General features: G+C 35.9%; 1 protein-coding gene across 4 annotated transcripts; it reads left to right on the top strand.

Moving 5' to 3' along the window:
* The first annotated feature begins 127 nt into the window (after window positions 1–127).
* Window positions 128–15704, top strand: LOC140003968 (pullulanase 1, chloroplastic-like). 4 transcript variants are annotated; one of them, XM_072078734.1, is made up of 28 exons: window positions 138–754; window positions 1121–1256; window positions 1378–1430; window positions 1578–1686; window positions 2015–2151; window positions 2271–2470; window positions 2622–2771; window positions 3033–3093; window positions 3446–3566; window positions 3800–3890; window positions 4011–4104; window positions 4229–4324; window positions 4697–4837; window positions 5206–5256; window positions 6051–6121; window positions 6355–6447; window positions 7636–7726; window positions 7864–7935; window positions 8086–8142; window positions 10853–10921; window positions 11129–11185; window positions 11271–11345; window positions 12206–12294; window positions 13425–13502; window positions 13603–13741; window positions 14701–14810; window positions 14900–14999; window positions 15437–15704. In XM_072078734.1, exons 1-28 carry the CDS (start codon window positions 449–451, stop codon window positions 15545–15547), a joined length of 2958 nt encoding a protein of 985 aa, XP_071934835.1. In that variant the 5' UTR covers window positions 138–448; the 3' UTR covers window positions 15548–15704. The 4 variants fall into 4 exon arrangements, 3 of the variants coding, with proteins under 3 accessions (XP_071934836.1, XP_071934835.1, XP_071934837.1); XM_072078736.1 differs by having other exon boundaries at window positions 528–754; window positions 1044–1256; XM_072078735.1 differs by lacking the exon at window positions 4229–4324 and having other exon boundaries at window positions 134–754.
* Window positions 15705–20459: the final 4755 nt, after the last annotated feature.

The following is a 20459-nucleotide window of genomic DNA, read 5'->3' as shown; positions in this document are numbered from 1 at the left end:
AGTATTGTATTTCTTAACGAGTCAAATATAAACATAGACGGAAAGTTCAAATACTACTGAATGAACGTGAAACTTATTCAAGTAACTTAACAAACAGAATTCAAACATTAGACATTCGGCTCGACTTGGCTCGTTTATAATGCTAATAAGGAACCAAATTCCAAATTCAATAAATTATTAAGCTGAAGGTGACCAAATGAGTATTCCACTATTGAGTAGTTTATTTTCGGCCATAACTATTGCCAAAACCCCGATCCTCTGCCATGGAGCTAAGAAGTGGGGGACTGGATTTAAAAGACTAAAAGAGAGACCGGGTGGGAGACAGGGGACTCATCCTTCCGATGGAAAAGATTCTGAAAAGCGAAAAGGCAGAATCTAACAACCGCCTCTTCTCCTTCCTTTCAAGTAGAAGTAGTAGTATCACTGTTTATTAACTGACAATATTCAAATGTCTGTTGTTACAATTTCTTCTTCCATTCCGGTTTTGCTGCCATTACTATGTTCAACGCCGATACCCTCATCTCGCTCGGTGCTCCACCACCGTATCCGGAATATCCATTTCAACACTAGTTGTGTGCTACCACTAGAATCCAACAACCAGAGTTACTTAACCCGCCACCCACTCGGTGTCGCCGCCAATATTTATCCTACCGGATTACGTTTGATGCCAACTGGTTTATGCTGTTGCTCCTCCTCCTCAGGCGCAATGCCTCTTCAGGCCCCCACCACTTCATTATCTCCTCCTCTTCCTCAGGTCTATCTTCATCTTTTTAACATATATGCAAATACACAGATTCTTTTTAGCTATTCATTGTCGTCGGATGTGATAGTGGAGACTAAGGCTAGTTTATCGTTTTGCCCAATCTTAAACATCGGAACAAGCTTAATACTACTGGTACAATCTTTGCATGAGTTGCCATGGATTGTACGATATCGAGTTTCAGAAGTATGTATATTTGCCTAAAATTTGCTTTCCGCATGAAGAATTTGATTTTCATCAAAATTTCAATTTGAATGAAATTCTTGATGTTAATATAAAATAGGTGTTTTCAAGGTTCAAGTTGTTCATGGCTGGCTGCTCAACATGCTACCTAAATGCATAGACTTTTTTACGGTGCAGGATAGCTTATTGTACTCGAGGGCTTTTTGGGTCAGTAAATCTCTTATTGCCTGGAATGTGGAAGCTGGAAATGGTCCGTGTTATTTGTATGCCAGCGTAACTGCTGATTTATTTGTTGCGGATAATGACATTCAAGGTCTGCACTCTGTAAATGCTTTCTCCTGGTATTTGTAGGTGATTAGCTTTCAGGATTCTAGACTTAATTAATCAATTTAATGAAGCGTTTACATAAGATTCTGATATTTCCATATGCACAGGTTATGATTCAAAAATTGAGCTCCAAGGAGGAGATATTGGGCTTCCACAATGCGTAAGATATATTTGGTTCACTTGGTTGAATGACTTGAACTTCTTTCATCTGTTAGGTTATTCTGATACATTTTATGGTGGTCGGAGTCTAGTCTTTGCATGCATGTATGCTGATGATGTTCTGGTAACTCGCATTCACCAATTCCAGGTGATCGAAAAATTTCCTCATATTCGACATTATAAAGCTTTCAACCTCCCTCCAGATTTAGATGTGGAAAGTCTACTCAAATGCCAACTGGCTGTTGCCATATTTAGCTGTAAGTAGTCAACATTATGGACTTATCTCACAATCTTGATTACTTTGTTAAGGATCAGATTGCCTCCTCGTTGGTAGAAATCTGTAGTTATGCATCTCCTTGCCATAGACTTCTTTGATCACTTAACAAAACTATGTTTTTTTAAGGACAGAACATGAATAACAATATCCAAATTTACTAGGAGTACAGTATTTTTTTCTACTCTTAACTTTTCAATCATCTTATGTCACATCTCCAAATTGTTATGTGTCTTACAATAGTACATCACACCTTCGGGATCAGTGGTTATAGGATCTCTGATATTTCTGCAAATTTTGAACTCATTCAGCTGATGGAAAATGCAGCAGTGCCACTGGTTTGCAGCTACCTGGTGTCCTTGATGATTTATTCTCTTATTGTGGACCTCTGGGCGCTGTTTTCTCAAGTGAGACTATCTCTCTTCACCTGTGGGCCCCTACTGCACAGGTGTATATTATTCTGTTAGTTATTCTGTCGTCTTCACTGAACTGTTTTGGCTCCAGTCTCTTGTCTGAATCTCAATTGGCTTTGTTCTTGTCTTCTTTATTTTGTACGCCTCAAAACAGGGTGTGCATGCATTCATATATAAGGACCTGTCTTTGAGTGATCCCTCAGAAATTGTCCAGCTCAAGGGGCAGAATGGTGTTTGGAGTGCCAAGGTGCCAAGAGACTGGGAGGGTTACTATTATGTTTATGAAGTCTCTGTATACCATCCAAGCACCTTGCAGATCGAAAAATGCATTGTCAATGACCCATATGCAAGAGGGTATGCTATCTCTATTCTAGCTTACTATTATTTGAAATACATAAGGTGTTATTCGTCAAGCATAATTTGTCATTCTTGGATCGCTTTATTTCACATGCTATTGCAACCTTGTCAAGGCACTGTATTCACATAACTGTTGTTGTTTGAATAGGCTTTCAGCTGATGGTCAACGGACATTGCTAGTTGATCTTGATTCTGATTTGTTTAAACCTGAAGGATGGGATGACTTGGCAGATGAGAAACCCCATCTTCTTTCTTTTGCTGACATCAGTATATATGAGTTGCATATAAGAGATTTCAGGTGAAGGTTCAATTGAAACATGTGTTTTTGAGCTCTCTTAGCATTGGTCCTGATTGATGCAGTAGGTCTAGTGGTATCAATTTTCTGGGGACTGTGGGAAGTAGTACACTTTAAACAGTTTTAGAATAAGTGAATACCTTGCCTATCTTTCTTGGGTGGGCGCCGAAAAGCATAAGTCATGAACCACAGCAAAAGATCACTTGTGTATTGTCTGCAATTCTCCTGCTATTCAATGATTGTTTTCTCAATCTTTTGCTGCAGTGCCAATGACTTCACCGTGCATCCAGAGTTGCGTGGTGGTTATCTAGCTTTTACTCTTCAGGTAGTTTGGCTTCATAATAACTATCCCTTGGAGATATCCTACTAATTCCTCAACTTAAATGTCTATACTTGTCATAAATTATGAACCTTGTCTGTCAGAGTCTGATCTTTTACTCTTTAACTACTTGCCAGGTAGAATAACATACTTTTGATTGATTCAGATAATTTTCATATTTGTTATGTGGAAGCCAAAAGACAAATAGATACCATTTGATATTCTGTGGTATTTGATTAGGAAAACATGTACAAAAGCCTTAGAACCAGTAAAACATTGGCATGTATCAATTTTATGGCAAAAAATATTTTTTCGGGGCTGACAGTTAATGAAGTCGCTAGCCCCTTGTTTTTGGTAGGACTCAGCAGGTATGCTTCATCTGAAGAGGTTAGCTAGTGCTGGTCTCACACACGTGCACCTGTTGCCCACCTTTCATTTTGGTGGTGTTGATGATGAAAGACATAAATGGAAGGATGTGGGTAAGTATAGTATTCTGTTGTATTTGTATAAATTTTTAGAAATTGCTGTCTCCTTTGTGGGTAAGTATGCTATTCTAAGTTTGTTAGAATCTACTGCTGCAGATTGGACTTGCTAAATTATAAAGCCATCGATAGGTCAAATATCATTTATGTGTTATTCTCATTCTTTCGTTGCAGTTATTCCCCTTTCTCATATATTGTGTGTTTTTCTGAATTGCATGAAACTTTTGAAGATAGAGAGCTGCTTGAATCATTACCACCAGACTCTGATCAGCAACAGGCTCATATCACAGCAATCCAAGATGAGGATGGGTACAATTGGGGGTAAGATGCTAGCTTTGCGTGTGAGTTCAACTAAGACCTGATATTTTTGTTACACCTTTCTTGCAGATTTCTAACAATTTTTTGGTGGATTTTTTTTTATTTTTTATTTTCATGGAAAAGTTACAATCCTGTTCTTTGGGGAGTCCCTAAGGGAAGCTATGCAAGTGATGCAAATGGCTCATGCCGTACTTTGGAGTTTCGGAAAATGGTCCAGGTAGAACGGTTCCTTTTGCATGCCAAGAGTTGAAAATTTCATATTTTTTCCATAGTTCGGATAAGAGATGGAATAGATTTTGTTGTATATTCTAAACTCTTCAAATTTATGATTTTGTTTTCAGGCTCTAAACCGTGTTGGCTTACGTGTTGTGTTGGATGTTGTTTATAATCATTTGCATGCAAGTGGGCCCTTTGACAAGAACTCTGTTCTAGACAAGGTTGTGAGTTAATTCTTAAGTCTAGTATTGCTAGTTGTTAGATTATCTTTGTGCTCCTATCATCTCCTAGTGAATGTGCATGTCTTGTATTTTAGGCATACAAGTGTTTTCCAGAATCCAAATCTTATGCTTATCACTTAGGCTTTTTGTAAATATATTGGAAAACCATCTCAAGATACTCTGTGCAAAATCTTTAACTCTTAAATATAAGTTGTATGTTGTCAAAAGCACAGTTCGATTAAAAGTGTGTACATCCATTTTGGGACTGAAGCAATCATTTTTGTCCCCTCTTGGGCCAGTAACTCAAAAGCTCAATTAGAAAGAAAAAGAGAAATAGATAAAAAAGAATTATGACTGAAAAGTTATCTGCAGATTGTACCTGGTTACTATCTTCGAAGTGATATTGATGGTTTTATTGAGCACAGCACCTGCACTAACAATACAGCAAGTGAGCATTTCATGGTTGAACGTTTGATTCTCGATGATCTCCTATGCTGGGCAGTTCATGATAAGGTAATCATCTGAGTGGTACTTGTTATTACACTTTGAGTGGAATAGAAACCTATGAAAGGCTAAAATCTTTTTTTTCCCTTTCTTTTTTGTACTTTTCTTAGATGTTTTCGTTGAAAGAGCAGTGGGGACCTATGTTGTTAAAATGATCATATCAGTTTTAAGCTTTTTGTATGTTAAGCTGTATACTGTTTGAATTTTGTATCTGTCAGCTCTAGTACTAGACCTTCTTTGTTATCTTCATACCTGATGCATTTTTGAGTTTAACAGTTTTGTAAGGAGTAAAAGGTGAGACTAAATCTATGAGTGTTTTCTCAGATTATTCTTGTAAGGATTTCATAGATTATCTTGATTAACACAGAATCTTGCAGGTTGATGGATTCCGCTTTGACCTGATGGGTCATATAATGAAACGTACTATGGTAAGTTGCTCTAAAATTGTTTCTATCAGAGAACCGAAAAAAAGGAACTGTTGTTGTCTCCTATGTTAGTTGCTCTTAGAAGTTCTAGTTTCATGCTTGTTTTGTACTGCTTTGTTAGGTGGTTCTAGTACTTATAACTAATGCAGTAATTTTGGGCCATTTCTAATATCTCCTTTTGGTTTGAGTTACAATGTTGATGACAGCGCAACAGCTAATGTTGGACATTGGATAGTTTTAGTTTATGGCTGGACTAGCCCACCTAAATGTTCACTGAGTCTTCGGCCTTTGGATATACTTTTTTCATTTTCTTTGTAAATGTTGCATTGCTTATTATAAGTTGATACCTATAAAGGAAGTCAATTCATGGTGTTAAATCTATCTATCTCAGGGAATAATAGGTTTGTCAGGTGCTTTAGGATATGTTAGTGTATTGGCTTAAAATGGGATGAAACTTGTGTTGGGTTCTACCTTTATTTATTGTCTTTTAGATCTACAAGGTATTTCATTTCTGATTGTTGAATCCTAATATCTTGACCTGCATCACATTTTTTCTTCAAACTAGTAGTGCCTTTGCACTGTTGTTAACTAAAAATTTATCCTTCATAGATCTTCCATCAGTTGGGCTCTTAACAAGATCACGTAAGAAATTAAAATGTCAAAAGGCAAGAAAGAGAGAGACAATTAAGCATGGAAAATAAAGCATCATGTAAAAGAAACAAGAAGTGTTTGATACTTCTAGTTTATTCTTTGACTAGGTACCTTAGTCATTCTACTAATATGGGTACTGCATGCAGGTGAAGGCCAAGTCCATGCTGCAGAGTTTGTCAATGGAGAAAAATGGAGTTGATGGCTCAAAAATCTACATGTAAGAGTTGTTGTTTGTAATTTTGGCCTTCAGTAAATAAATGACTGCAACCTCCTTTATTTTAGTTTGGAAATTGCTAATCATTTTCTTCTTAGTGATTATTGTTGGTTGAAGTCCTTTATCATCTAACACGTACTTCAACAGAACAATCAGAACCCATGGCACTCTTAAGGAGATATATTTAAAAAATTAATTTTATCATATGAAGAGCTTTTATATGTTCTTATGTGTAGATATGGTGAAGGATGGGACTTTGGTGAAGTTGCAAAAAATGGACGTGGGATAAATGCATCACAGTTTAACCTTTCTGGAACTGGAATTGGGAGGTATTACATAATTCCTCATTACTGGCAAGCAACTCTTTGTCCCTCTACCATAGCAACCAAATCCTAGTTCTTCTTAATGTAAAAGCATGAACCTAGAACTTTGAGAAGGATGCATATGTTTGAACGCATTTGTTTCAATTTGGTAAGACAGATGGGAGCATTATTTTTGTAATACTTTTGAATTTCTGGAGGAAATATCTTCATCTTGAAACAGACGCTAATATGACCCATTGTCTTTCAAAATTATAACTTATTGTTTGAGATACTTGGTGCGATTATCATTCTGTTTCAGTTTTGTTTGTTGGTCACTGTAATTTTCATCAGAGGCCAACTTATTGTTGGCTGAAAGTTGGCTATGAGAATATTACCAGGTGAACATGGTTTTCTTTCCTAAGAGGAACAACATAAACTGACGGCATCTCTGGAGTATTAAGTAGAGTTAGTTAACGCAAAATAAATGTAAATGCTCTTGAAATGACATTTGCTCTGAGTTTTGATGTTAGGTTCCGAATTTTGTTCTGTTCCTTACCATTTCTTGACCTGCAGTTTTTTCCTACTGTTTTCCTGCTTATGGAAATTTATCTGTTTTAGTATCAGTAGCTCTGTTTTCCAGACAAATTATATTATCTGAATCTACAGCATGCCAGAAATAAGCAAAGCAATAGCTGCTTTGCAATTTAAGCATCCATGTAGTCAGTGGTGGAGCCACATAGAATTGAGGGTGGGCAGTTGCCCCCACCCCCTCAAATTTTGATAAAATTATACAATGGTTTTGAAATTTTTAAGATTTTTAAGTTTGCCCCATATTTGCAACCCCGGAATTTTATCAAATTCTTTCTTTTAGTTATATTGCCCGCCTTAAACTTAAGAAAATCCCTTTCTTTATGTAGATTATCCTTTGAAGTTTTGGGTATTCCCCTTATTCTGCATTTACACCCCTCCCCCCCCAACAAAAAAAAGATTTTTTATTGATTACCTCTAACAAAGAATTTGAATCTATTCTAAATTAAACATTAACGACACTCTAATGGGAAAAAAGGATTTGGCTTTTTAAATCAAAGTACATCGTATATTTCTTATATAAATCTAAAAGCATGATTTACGGAGAAGTTGACCGTTGCATCCCCTCACCACGGTTTCCTAGCTCTGCCACTGCATGTAGTCTAATAATTGCTTTTACGTATTCAGCTTTAATGATAGGATTCGAGATGCAATGCTTGGGGGATCTCCATTTGGCCATCCTCTTCAACAGGGATTTGTCACTGGTCTCTCTTTGGAGGTATTTGTAATTTTGTTGTTTTGTGTTTTCAGTTGTTTTGAGTTGTTATTATTGCAATCCGATTGTAATATTTCTGGATATGAAATTTGTTTTTGTAGCTTGAGTTATTTATTGCTCCAATCTTTCTTCTTTTTCAGCCAAATGGTCATGACCATGGTGATAAATCTGCTGCAGAGCTTATGCTTGCTGTGTCAAAGGATCACATACAGGTCAAATAGATAAGACTATATCTTGTTTCTGATTATTGACGCGTATGCTATGCATGAATCCTTGGCTTCCCATTTCTGATCCTGGTTTTTGATCTATTCTTTTTAATGATACATGTTTCCCCTAATAGGATTATACAACTTTCTTTTTAGGTTGGAATGGCTGCAAACTTAAGAGACTTTGTTCTGACAAGTTTTGATGGTCAAGAGGTAATATTAACCTTTCCATGGACAAATTTGGAAGAGGCTTTAATGTGCAACATCTTGAATTTTGCACTATTTTCATGTATAGACATGTTTTTACAAGCCTAACTTGTCCCAGAGGGAAACGTGATATTGTCTGTATTTGTTTTGATTTACTTTGTTTTTCTATAGGGAAAATGGTAAATGGATTTTATTTCTCTTTCTTACATTCATGATCAAAATAAACCCACACTGTATACCTACTTTTGAACAGTTTGATATCTCCTGCCAGATATTTGTCAGAAATAAAGGCAAAGAGTTAAATCTCAATTCTCGGTCATTCTCTTTCAGTTCCCAAGGAACAGAAACATCTTTAGAAACATTGTCATCTCCTTTTTTACTTTATTATAAAGATGCCAAAGTTCCAACCTGACTGCATTCTGAAAGAAGTAAGGAAAATTAGTTTTGTGATAGCATGCATATCTAACAGCTACGGAGACTTAACTGGGTTGAAAATTGTTGATGAACAGCATCTAAACTTCGAGTTTATATATAAGGGCAGACAGAATTATTAGGGAAATAGTTTTGTAACTTAACACTACCTGTTATAGCATTTTGAATTAATTATAGTATGTTACATCAATTGTAAACTACTTGGTCTGCAATAGAAAAATATTTCCAGCCCAAGCATGTGTGAATTCCTTGCATGCTTGCATAAAATATTATCTATGTACTACCAGTTAAAATGGATTTTGTTATATATTGTTTACTGGGTTACATTTGCATGATGATTCTGGTGTTTATTTGTTTATGTTGAAGATATGTAATCTGATATTATGGAAAGATTTGATATTGTAAATATTAGGAAAGATTAGATTTGATTGATTATAGTATCATATGATTATAGTATCATGTGATTATAGTATCATATATTAATTAGGTAATAGTATGATTATAGTATCATATGATTATAGTATCCACTTGTGTATATATATTTGTATATTGTGTAGTCCAAGAATGAGATGAAGAAGAGTATTTTTTGTCTCCCTTTTTTTTTTAGTTTACATGGTATCAGAGCCAGGTTCTGTTATCAGTTTGTCTTTTGACGTGACCCTATTGAGTCACTTTTAGGTCGTGACCCTATTGAGTCACTTTTGAGAAGAAGGTGGGACAAGATTACCGTGTTCGTGATTTTTAACCCGTTGGGATCTGTTGAACCTTTTGTGGGATTTGACCCGTTGGGACCTGTTGAGCCTTTGCATCTTGGTTCGTTGGTGGCTCGTTGTGGTTCGTTGGGACTTTTGTGGTTCGTTGAGATCCGTTGGGACTTTTACGGAGAAGGTGGAGCTTGTTTGATATTTGTCTACTATTTACCGATGTTGGATACACGTCAAGGTGGAGATTTGTTGAGTATGTCATTGTATCCCACATCAAAACTTTTATAAAGAAATATCTCATTTTGGTGGTTATAAATATAGTGGAGTTAAGTGAGTTTAATTGTGCTAAGGGCACCAGCCCAAGTGCCATGTGCACCAGTCCAAGAGAGTTTTGGGGGCCTGTGCCCCAATCTGAGAGGAGTTTTGGTTTGGCATTAAACCAAAAGAGCAAGTCATGGGCTTTTGGGCCATTAAGCATCTAGTGCTATACCCACCCGTTGATGGGGAAGAGAAGACGGTTTGGCTAAGGGAAGATACAAAATTATTTTTGCACCAGTCATGTGAGAACTGGAGAACAGTTAGCTGATATCTTCACTAAGCCTCTAAATGGTCCGAGAATTTATTACATTTGTGGCAAGATGGGCATGATTAATATCTATGCTCCATCTTGAGGGGGAGTGTTGAAGATATGTAATCTGATATTATGGAAAGATTTGATATTGTAAATATTAGGAAAGATTAGATTTGATTGATTATAGTATCATATGATTATAGTATCATGTGATTATAGTATCATATATTAATTAGGTAATAGTATGATTATAGTATCATATGATTATAGTATCCACTTGTGTATATATATTTGTATATTGTGTAGTCCAAGAATGAGATGAAGAAGAGTATTTTTCTCTCCCTTTTTTTTAGTTTACAGTTTACTTTCTGGTTTAGGAATCCCCTAGATCACAGGCTATATTGATTTTGATGGTTGAACAAGACATACTATTGATCAGACATATTTGTCTTGAAAGTTATTGCGACATACTTTGCTAATGAAGTAATTCATGGTTCTGATTTGAGGCAATTGTTTTTGCAAAAAAATCATAGGTTGTGTTGAATCCTACCTCAGTCTCTTACCGCTTTAAGTGTGGTAGGGACCCCTAAAGACTTGGAAAATTATAATAAATGACTGTAGAACATGTTGCCATGCTCACAAGACAAGTCATCTCTCTGTTTTTTCTTGGTCTTTGCTGTAGCGAAGTGTAGTATTGAGTATTCTGTTTTGATTATTTAGCTGATAAAAATTGAGATTGTAGGTGTGCAGTGATGGATGAAAAGGACAATTCCAACTGATAATGCCTACTAGCATTTGATTATTCTTTTCAAATCCATATGTTTTGTATATACTATTGGCAGAGCAGAACTAACGATATTGTCAAATGCTTGACACCTAAAATACATTGATTTGCTTTTTCTGTTCCCCCTTTATCTTTTTAGTATGAAGTTTTCTATGCTAATCCAAAATTTGCTTGAAGTCCATTTCATCTGTAGTAGCTAAGGTTGGCAATTCCCTTTGACCTCAGGTTAAAGGATCTGAAGTTTTAACACATGATGGGGTTCCTGTTGCATATGCATTATGCCCCACCGAAACAGTAAGATTTCTAATGCCTCTTTTAGTGAAGCAGATGACTATCCTCTTATAAATTAGATATTCGTTTCTTATTTTTGCTCATTGTGTCTCTGTGAGTTTGTGTGTAGTATGTTTCTGGACATGTCTGTGTGCAATGCATACATGCGATGGCCACCATTAAAATTCCCTTATCTTGTCCAATCTAAACCTTGAGTGTCTTATTTTTCAGATGAATTATGTTTCTGCTCACGACAATGAGACACTTTTTGACATCGTGAGTTTGAAGGTACATCCTTTCTTTGATTTGAAAAGGTACAGATCGTGGAAGTTATTTTCATTTAGTGTCTGACTCTAGTCCTTTGCTTTAATAGACTCCAAAGGATATTTCTTTGGATGATAGGTGCAGGATGAACCATTTGGCAACTAGCATGGTGGCACTATCACAGGTTGAACCAGATATTTATATGATTTGCATTTTCTTGGAACTTAATTTTTTGGACTTGTTATCTTTAGGTTTAAAATTAATGATAAAGAATTTTAATGCTTCTCTAATAACCAAAATTTCAAGTTTAATGTTCTTTTTTTGTTGAGTTTATGAATGTTTTGTATGTTAGAACAATGTTTTGGCCTTTCATTTAGAATTTTGTGCCACACTGCATGATGTCACATGCAAAGCCAGGTTTACAAGGATATATTGTGCATATCTGCGAATTCTGCCAATATGAACTGCTGAACTGCGCATAGCTGGAAGAATGTGGTCCTAAGTTGCAGTTGTCGCATATGCACCATATAAATCTTTACATTTTCACCATGTTAGGAAAAATTTTGTTTACTAAACATTAAAGTGGAGAGCTAGTTTTCTATGGGTGAGCATGTTCGTAAAGTATTCGTATTTTAATTGAAGCTCTTGAATGATGTGGAAATATAACACCTCCAACCAAAGAAGTGGGCTAGATTGGCTAGTTTTTCCTTCTTGTCATACTAAAGGAATTTGAATGGATGAGTGGTGCACAGTTAGCTTGTTCCATCCAGGTCCTCGTGCTCTTACCATTATGCTGCCTCATGTGCGTGCCTTTCATAATGATTCCATGCTACTTATGCGTGATCTGGGATCTAGGTTATGTATTCTGCAAATCATTGGAGTGGAAAACTAGTTATGAGGCTTAGGAAGTGTAATCACCTGTTCCACTAGTGAGTAAGACATAATGCAAAAACAGTAGTGACATATGTGAAATCTAGATTCTTCGACTATAATACAGTTGTGGAATCATTGATGTTCAAGTGCAAATTTATCTTTATCTCACAGGGCATACCATTTTTCCATGCTGGTGATGAAATGCTGCGCTCAAAATCACTTGACCGTGATTCATATAACTCTGGTGATTGGTTCAACAGGTTCACCACAAAGCTCTCTGTTTTGCTTTTTGTTACTTAGCAATCTGAAGACAGTTTCTTCCATTTATTTCTCTATGAAGCCAAAGTGACAGCTGGCTTCTGGAGTTAGGACGATAAACTCGTAACTAAAGGGCATTATTACCATCAGTTATTTGCCAGAAATTTGATCTTTTTATTGGAAATTGGAGAGATATTATGGCTTTATTTGGGTTCCCAAAATACAGAAATCGATTTACAAATAGACCTTATAGTCGATCTTATTGGCGTCGAATTTAAAGTTGATTACTTAGGAATGGACTTGTTTTTATCTTGTTCTTCTTCTCCACTATTTGCTCTCCTCATCAACTGTATTCTTCAGTTCTTCCAACCAGGAACCCCATTCTATTGATGCAAAACCCCCATGCAATACTAGTAGTACTAGTTCTATTATTAAATCTTCCACTTCCACAGTTTGTTGATTTGAGTTATCCATCTTCTTCTGCTGCTTGTGGATTTCTATTGCTCCTGACGACAATGACAAGGATGAGTAGGGATTCTGTTTTTGTTGCTGCTGCATTTTGGATTTGAAGGCAGTCAGGGACAGCCTGACCCAACAACACCAACATTATTCTGCCTGCACTCTACTTAACATCTTTATCATGGCAATTGCAGGCTTCTGGGATGTGGTTGACAAAGCAAATGAAAGAAGGCACCTCTGCTGTGGTAGTTTGAGTTCTGATCATGGTTGTCGTGGTTGTTGTGGAGGGAATTATTGGGCGTGAAAGATGCTGGTGGAGGCGCGGCTTACATGGTGTGCTTTTGTGGCTGCTCTACTACTCTATTCTTCTATTCTTGTATGTGGACATAGAAATTTTGGAGAAGGAGAAGAGCGGAAGGTGAGGGAGAAGTTTGATAAGAAAAAGAACGACAGTAGTACAAGGAGTAGAAGATATGGAGAAAGAAGAAGAAAGACGTCTGACTTTAAAGTCTATTTTTCACAAGTCAATTTCTCTATTTTGGGAACCCTAATAATACCAACCAATCAATATGTGTATAAATAACCTGCAGTCTCATAGTTCTTCCCCCCTGACTTGAGTTTTTCAGTTTCAGCATCTTTCCTGCAAAATGTGATTCTCTACTGCTATTTTCAGGTTAGATTTTAGCTACAATAGTAATAACTGGGGCATTGGTCTTCCTCCAAGAGAAAAAAATGAAAGGAACTGGCCATTGTAAGCATCCAGCTAAGTTTAGCTGTCCATGGAAATTTCTCATTGTTTCACATCTGCTATAAAAATGCTTTTCAAAATTGTTTCTCATGTCCTGTTTCAGGATTCAACCAAGACTTGCCGATCCAGACTTCAAGCCGCATAAGAGTGAGATTGTTGCTGCTGTTGAAAGTTTTTTGACTTTCTTACAAATAAGATACTCTTCACCACTCTTTCGTTTGAGAACAGCAAATGCTATCCAGGTTAGAGGAAAATGCAGCTCAAGAAGAATTACCTTTGATAATTATTCTGTTCTTTGAGACAATAAGTTTTTGAACGAGTGTGGGTGTGCAGAAAAGCATTATTCATCAGATTGAGTCTTGTGTCTGGTTTAGCAAGCCAACACTTCCTAGAGACGTATTGTAGCACCCAGCAGTTAGAAACTGATAGTCCTACCCTTGTTAACTTGAATCTTGATGGTTGACACAGTTTTAATAACTAATAATGCTCCAGTCATCCCATATTTGGCTAATATGATTTGATAAGTTCCTTTTGAGCATAGCAAAATTTTTCTCCTCGTTAATGTTGTTTTTGGATGGTCGATACCTCATGTCTGTTGTCATTAGTAGCAGGTTTTCCCCCTGGTTCATTTAAGACATCTCCTTTCCCTTAGCAAAAGGAAATTAGACAGAAGAATATCTTTCTTCAATCTCTCCCTCCCTTCTCCCTCTCTGTCTGTCTTTGTCTAGCTTAACTTTAAATCAGGTAATGTCAATTATGCTATAGCAAAATATTTGCGCCATTTGGTGGTTCCTAACCTCTCCAATGTCTTTTTTCGTTTTATCTACATGTCAGGTCTAATCATTTACTTGATTTGATCAGTTTTATTTGTTAGTCCCCCCCCCCCCCCCCCCCCCCAAAATAAATATGTTGAAAGTACAATGTGATCTCCACTTAAAATATCTAAGCCACTCAAGAAGAGTGGCAAACTCATTACTTTTAGAATTTGGCTTATGCTCTAGCCTTGCTTGCTAAGAGCAACTTGATTCCCTCTCTCAATCTTGTTAGATGGGAAGCAATTACTTGCCATTATTTTTTGATTATCTTATAAATCCTTTCTGAAATACATTTATTGTTCAGCATCCTTCCATTTTCTTCTCATTTAACTGTATGAGAAAAGGTCAAAAAAGGATTTGGTCTCATAAGTGGTGCTTTCATACAGGAGCGAGTGAAGTTTCACAATACTGGTCCATCATGGATTCCTGGTGTCGTAGTAATGAGCATTGAAGATGGTTATGAAGGGGTTCCAGGGCTAACCCAAATGGATGAATGGTGCGTAAGAACGAAGTTTGTGAATTTTTTTTCTTCAACTATTCTATGCTTTAATGCAATAATTGTGGTTCATTTTTCGTTCTGAACAGCTACTCATTTGTTGTTGTAATCTTCAATGCTTGCCCCACTGAAGTTTTGTTTAGTAGCCCTGTTTTACGGGCAAGAGCTCTTCAATTGCATCCAATGCAGGTATGTTTACTGTTCATGATACATCCAAATGAGTCGTCTCCCTGTTCTTCTGTTGCTTCAATTTAGAAATTCCGTGACGACACGTACATATTTTTTTAGAATAGAGAATTCAGGTTAATTAGATTTTAAAGCAGGCTTAGTGTCTTTTTTAATGGGAAAAAATCGATTTGACTACTTCTGAACAAAAAATGAGTTCTTTTTATGGGTTTGATATGGCTATGAAGGCATCTATGTTCCAAATGTCCTGCTGTAAATGTGTCCCAGTTTCTTTTCCTGGTCATTTCAGTTTTCCTTGTGTCAAATCAGAATTGTTGACCAATGTCGTAGAAAATGAATACGGTATTACTAATTGATTATCAAACTTCTGAGCTTCGAGTCCACGGAGATTTTGCTGTGCCTGCTGACAATGTTTTGTGTCATGCAACCATATGATTCAGCTGAGGTCAAGCGATGATATTGTCAAGAAGTCAAAATATGAAGCATCCTCGGGTTGTTTCACGGTTCCTGCTAGAACATCATCTGTGTTTGTTGAGTCTCGAGATGCCTGAGTATTTTGTCTCTAAAAATGTATATAGTTGCTTGGTTCATATAAACATAAACATGAGTACTTTGCCGCGTCCTCCCTGCCATGCAAATGCTCGTGTACTCAAATACTCATAATAGAAGAAAAGTCTTTTTGGGTTAAGGTCATTAGCCTTTGGAATACTCTGCTAGTTGATGATAGTAATGGATGGTATTGTTGGTATACAAGTGCTTCCTTAAAAGAAATAAACAGTCTATTTAAGTAGTGTAGTCCTATAGTTGTAACTAGTGGGAAATCCACACCCCATGTATGTGCAGATTAGAAGAAAAATTTATAAGGAAAAATATGAGCTGTTATTAAAAGGTTTTATTAGGTTGTGTAACATGATTTTTTTTTGGTGTTGTTAAACAAAAAACGAAAATAAGTTAGTGGCGCTGTTGTAACTAGTGGGAAATGCACACACATAGATAGTAAGATGGGATATTAGAATGACAGAAAAACCCAATTGCACCTGTAGGGGCGGTCGGTCATGCTCTTTTGTTCGAGTTCTTGATGGTAATTTGGCCAAAGTAATGAATGGTATGATATAAATAACGAGGCTTTAACTTATTTGGCCTTAAATGAAAAATTCAAGTAGTTTTGTCCGACACAGATTTGGACAACTTCATTCTGGTTTGTTTTCGTGTAAATAACGAGGCTGATTGTAGTTCACAGTGGAAACTCCACTCTGGAATCTAAATTGGTTTGTCTTATATTTTCTTTCGTAATACAGGCTTTTTTTTTTTTTTTGGTTTTTCCCCCCTTCACAAATAGTACACCTGTTTAAAATTCATACCACTTCAATCTATTCACAGATTTCACTGATTGTGCTTCCTTTAAGCATTAATGTAATCGTAGTTGACTTGAAGAGTGAACGTAACTCCATGGATTCCCCTAAGCACATTCTATAATCTTAACCGGGTGGCTTCCATTATTCTTTGATTCGGTTGCATTTGCCTTAGTTGCAGCTCGCAGCTAACAAGTCAGTCTCATCTCCACTTGCTCTCAAGTTTTTTCTTTTCTTTTTTTGGGTTTTGCCCCCGTCCCTTCTCCCACACCCTTTCTATCCGCAACTGTCAAGTACGGAATTCGAATCCTGAACATGATAGTAGAAAAACCTTAGAAGACCTTTTCTAACCTTACTCTTAATCATGTAACCGATACACAAAAATTAACAATCATAATAATGTAAGCACCCCCCCGCCCAAAAAAAAAAAAAAGAGTCTGCTCTAAGAATTTCTCTTCTCTCTCTCTCTGTCATTGATGATCTGTGAAGCGAATACTACAGTATTTTAAGTTCTAAATTTTTAAAGACTAGAAGGCGGGTTGCATATATGTACACTCGCACTACTACTCTCAAGCTGGAAGTGGACACAATCACTTTCAAGCATTGGCCAAAAAAAATAATTGGGTTAATCGTAGAGATGAGGATTAAGGAAAGGATCCCATGACGTGAGATGATGCCTTGCTTGTCCAAGACCTACCGGGCTGCTACTACTATATTACGTGCAGCACACAACCAAGATCCTTAATAATTCCTTCACTCTTTCTCGTGGCAACAACTTGCCCGCCTTACCTTGACCTTTCCATTTCTGATGATTCTGATCGGCTGCTCAATTATCAACACTCTCCTCACCACACTGGCAACCCACTAACTCACCACCATTTCCTTGTGGAGATGATAAATCTGCACTTTGCATGCATCAGCAACAATTCAATTAACTAGGAGCTCCAACACAATCATTTAGATTTAGATTTAGAGAGGCTCCCTTTGTTCTTGGGACAATTGATTCCTCACGAGATGAATTTTTGTAATCTTTTTCCATCTTAGTAGATTCAGTTGTTATTTGGGGTAAACTATGGTACTAAGCACATGATTCAAAGAAACAAGAAGGTATACTACACATAAACTCGAAATTGTGATACGCACAATACTATAGTTGCAAAGTACTACAAATAGACATTTCAGACAATGATTGAACCATTGTAACCTACCATACTGGTAGGTGATGATAGTTTCTTTCGTGTATTTAATTACTATGTTGAAAGAAGTAATTAGTTATGATTACATTAGGCTCAATTATGCATGGAGTTGCGACCCATGCCAGGGTGAACCTGCAAGTAGATAGAAATATGGGTTATTATTACTTTACCCCCTTAACGTTCGATGTCACTATCAATTTCCCCCTTAACGTTATCTTTTAGTCACTTTACCTCCAACACTAACGGTCAAACTTAACGGAGTTTGTTAATTAAAGTGAAAAGACAAGTTTAGCCCTTAAAGTTATTATCACTTTACCCCCATAAACTATGGTCTCATTATCAATTTACCCATAAAATTATTTTTTAGATAATTTATCCCACCATCAAACTAATTTAGCAAGTTAAAAAAACTTTAGAAGAAAGTACTCTCCTCTTTGTATAATAAAAAAAATAAAAAATTTAGAATGACTCTTCTCGTCATTAGTATCAAGAAAAAAAGTCAAAGTATTAATTTTTTTCTTCTTGACAATCTTATTAATATTAAAAAAAAGAAAAATGGTGAGGGGGAGGGAGAGAGAGATAGAGAGAGAGCTCAATTCTTTTTTTTAAAAAATACAAATAAGAAAGAATTAAATACTTTTATTATTTTAAAATTATTTCACTTTATTGTTTACTACTAGATTTTAATTTTAATCCCAATAATCTTAAATTAATACAATATTATTAGACTTTTCTTTATTTTTTCTTTGCAAAATCTAATTTTCTGCCTCCTTCTTTCCTATCTCTTTTTCTTTTCCTAGTATTAATAAGTGTGAAAAAAGAAATTTGAGAAAATCTTTTTATTTTTATATTTTTGGATCTCTTAAAGTGAAAAAAAAGAAGAATAATCATTCCAACTTTTTTGTTTTTTATTATATATATAAGGGTAAATATATTTAAAAATTTTTGAACATACTAGTTAGATTAACGATAAAGTAAAATGCCTAGAAATAATGTTAAGAATTAAAGCAATTATATCACTATAATTTAAAGAAATAAAGTAATAATAACAATGTAGTAATGCTATAGAATAAAAGGGTATTTTTGTCCAAAATTTCTTAACATGTTGAATTGAATTACTTATGGGGGTGAAATGACTAAAAGATAACGTTAGGGGGTAAACTGACAGTAGTAATATAGTTTAAGGGGGTAAAGTGATAATAACCCTAGAAATATTGAATAAGATAAAAATACTTTAGACCTCTATTATCAACAAGTTGAGCAGGCCAATACTAAAAATTAGTGTTGGAACCCTAAACAAACTACGTATCTCTGTGGGATGACAGATAGATAAGTGGATTTGCATACACTTTGGATTGAAATGGCACCATATGTGGGACAGTTTTGATGTCCATTGAAAAAAAAAAACATAATCTAATCTTTGATCAAATTAATTAGTTGCCATTAAGGTAGTGTCCTATTCCTCCTGGCTGTTCATTAATATTTTCTCTCCCATCAATTGACAGTGGTTAAGTAAGTAATTGATAGCGTTATTGACCTGTGGTGAGATTTATCATTTTATCCTGCTGTACCTATGTTTCCTATTCACAGTTTTTCCTGTAGTTAGATAATATTTATCTCACGGATGGTTACATTTCCTTGAAAAGACCCTGATTTTTCTTCAGAAATTTTTAGAGTTTAAACATGTCCCTTCCTTCTTCCTCCGCTTCTTAAATCTCACCCCGCTGCTCCTGTGCCAGAAAATAAATTTAAAAAGAATATCAGTAATAAAAATGATGTCCCAAGACAAGAAACTAACCAAAATGCTCGAATTAGTTTACATGATCAAAGAAAATGAAGAAATATCAAGTAAAGAGGAATCATGTGTAGCTAAAATATTGACTAGCTTCTTGCAGTATCTACAAAGCAACCTATCACATGTTAAACCTTTGGATTTTGTTTTTGTCCTTTTCATCAAGGAAGTATGCCTAAAGATCTGCTACTAGAGTAAAAGGAAAATAAATAGCATTTCCTGGGAAGAAAAAATGGGCGAGCTTACTACTATACATCAAATGCAAAACCAAGAAAATATTGCTGAAATACGGTTCGGGATCTGCTGTGCAGTCCTGACTTCTAATGGTGATTCAGAAAATCTTCTTCTGAGAAGAGGCATAAGAGGGTAGTCCACATTTCTCAATTTTTTTTTCTTTTTTTGCCTGATAATCTTTTCCAAGACTTAACATCATGTAAGTTACTAAAATTGTTGTTCTTTCTTTCCAAAAAACTGAACAATGACTGGAAAAAAAAAAACATGGCTGACACAAATGAGAATACTATTTACATGCGGGCCCTAGACATCTAGTTTATTTATTTAAATTGGGAGAGCGTGTATCGTAAAAATTTGGAAAATGGGGATGCATCCTAATTAATCAAAGATGTGAGGGGTGGAAAGGCAAAAGCGTATAATTACACAAGGGTCCGCCGCAGATTCCGTAGTTCCAGGCTTGCGCGCCAATCATCTTCCCACTTCACTAGAGGTAGTTCGCTTATACAGGGAATGTGTCGTTGCCCCAAAGTAATGGTTCTTTCTTGCTGTACCCAAGCCTCTATTCTCACTTTATTTGCCCCTTAAGATTTACTAATTCTAGGAAACTTGACAACTCCTCGTGGAACAAATACCTCTCTCATAGAACCTCCAAGTGCCCCCTTTTTCTCGACTCCCAAATTAAAATAGATGGAATAAAAAAGAGAAGCATAATGTACCAAGCACGTAGAATAAGTTTTGAGTTCAAATCTTATCAACTGTATTTCTCATCTCACAAAATGCTATACAAATCACATCCGACAATGTTGTCACGAGAGTTCATTAGTCTTATCATATATATATATATATAATCATATACTTTAGAAGGAAAATGACCTGCATACCTTTTTGG

This window comes from Coffea arabica, chromosome 2e (assembly GCF_036785885.1).
Source record: "Coffea arabica cultivar ET-39 chromosome 2e, Coffea Arabica ET-39 HiFi, whole genome shotgun sequence".
In the NCBI taxonomy this organism is placed as follows: domain Eukaryota; kingdom Viridiplantae; phylum Streptophyta; class Magnoliopsida; order Gentianales; family Rubiaceae; genus Coffea; species Coffea arabica.
The sequence above is the reverse complement of the archived record's forward strand: the minus strand, read 5'-3'. Positions and strand labels throughout refer to the sequence as shown.

Coding starts and splice junctions, on each gene's coding strand:
- LOC140003968 (XM_072078734.1), top strand. CDS start 449: ATGTCTGTTGTTACAATTTCTTCTTCCATTCCGGTTTTGCTGCCATTA. Junction 4,325..4,696: donor AGAACTCTGTTCTAGACAAG/GTTGTGAGTTAA, acceptor AGTTATCTGCAG/ATTGTACCTGGTTACTATCT. Junction 4,838..5,205: donor GCTGGGCAGTTCATGATAAG/GTAATCATCTGA, acceptor AGAATCTTGCAG/GTTGATGGATTCCGCTTTGA.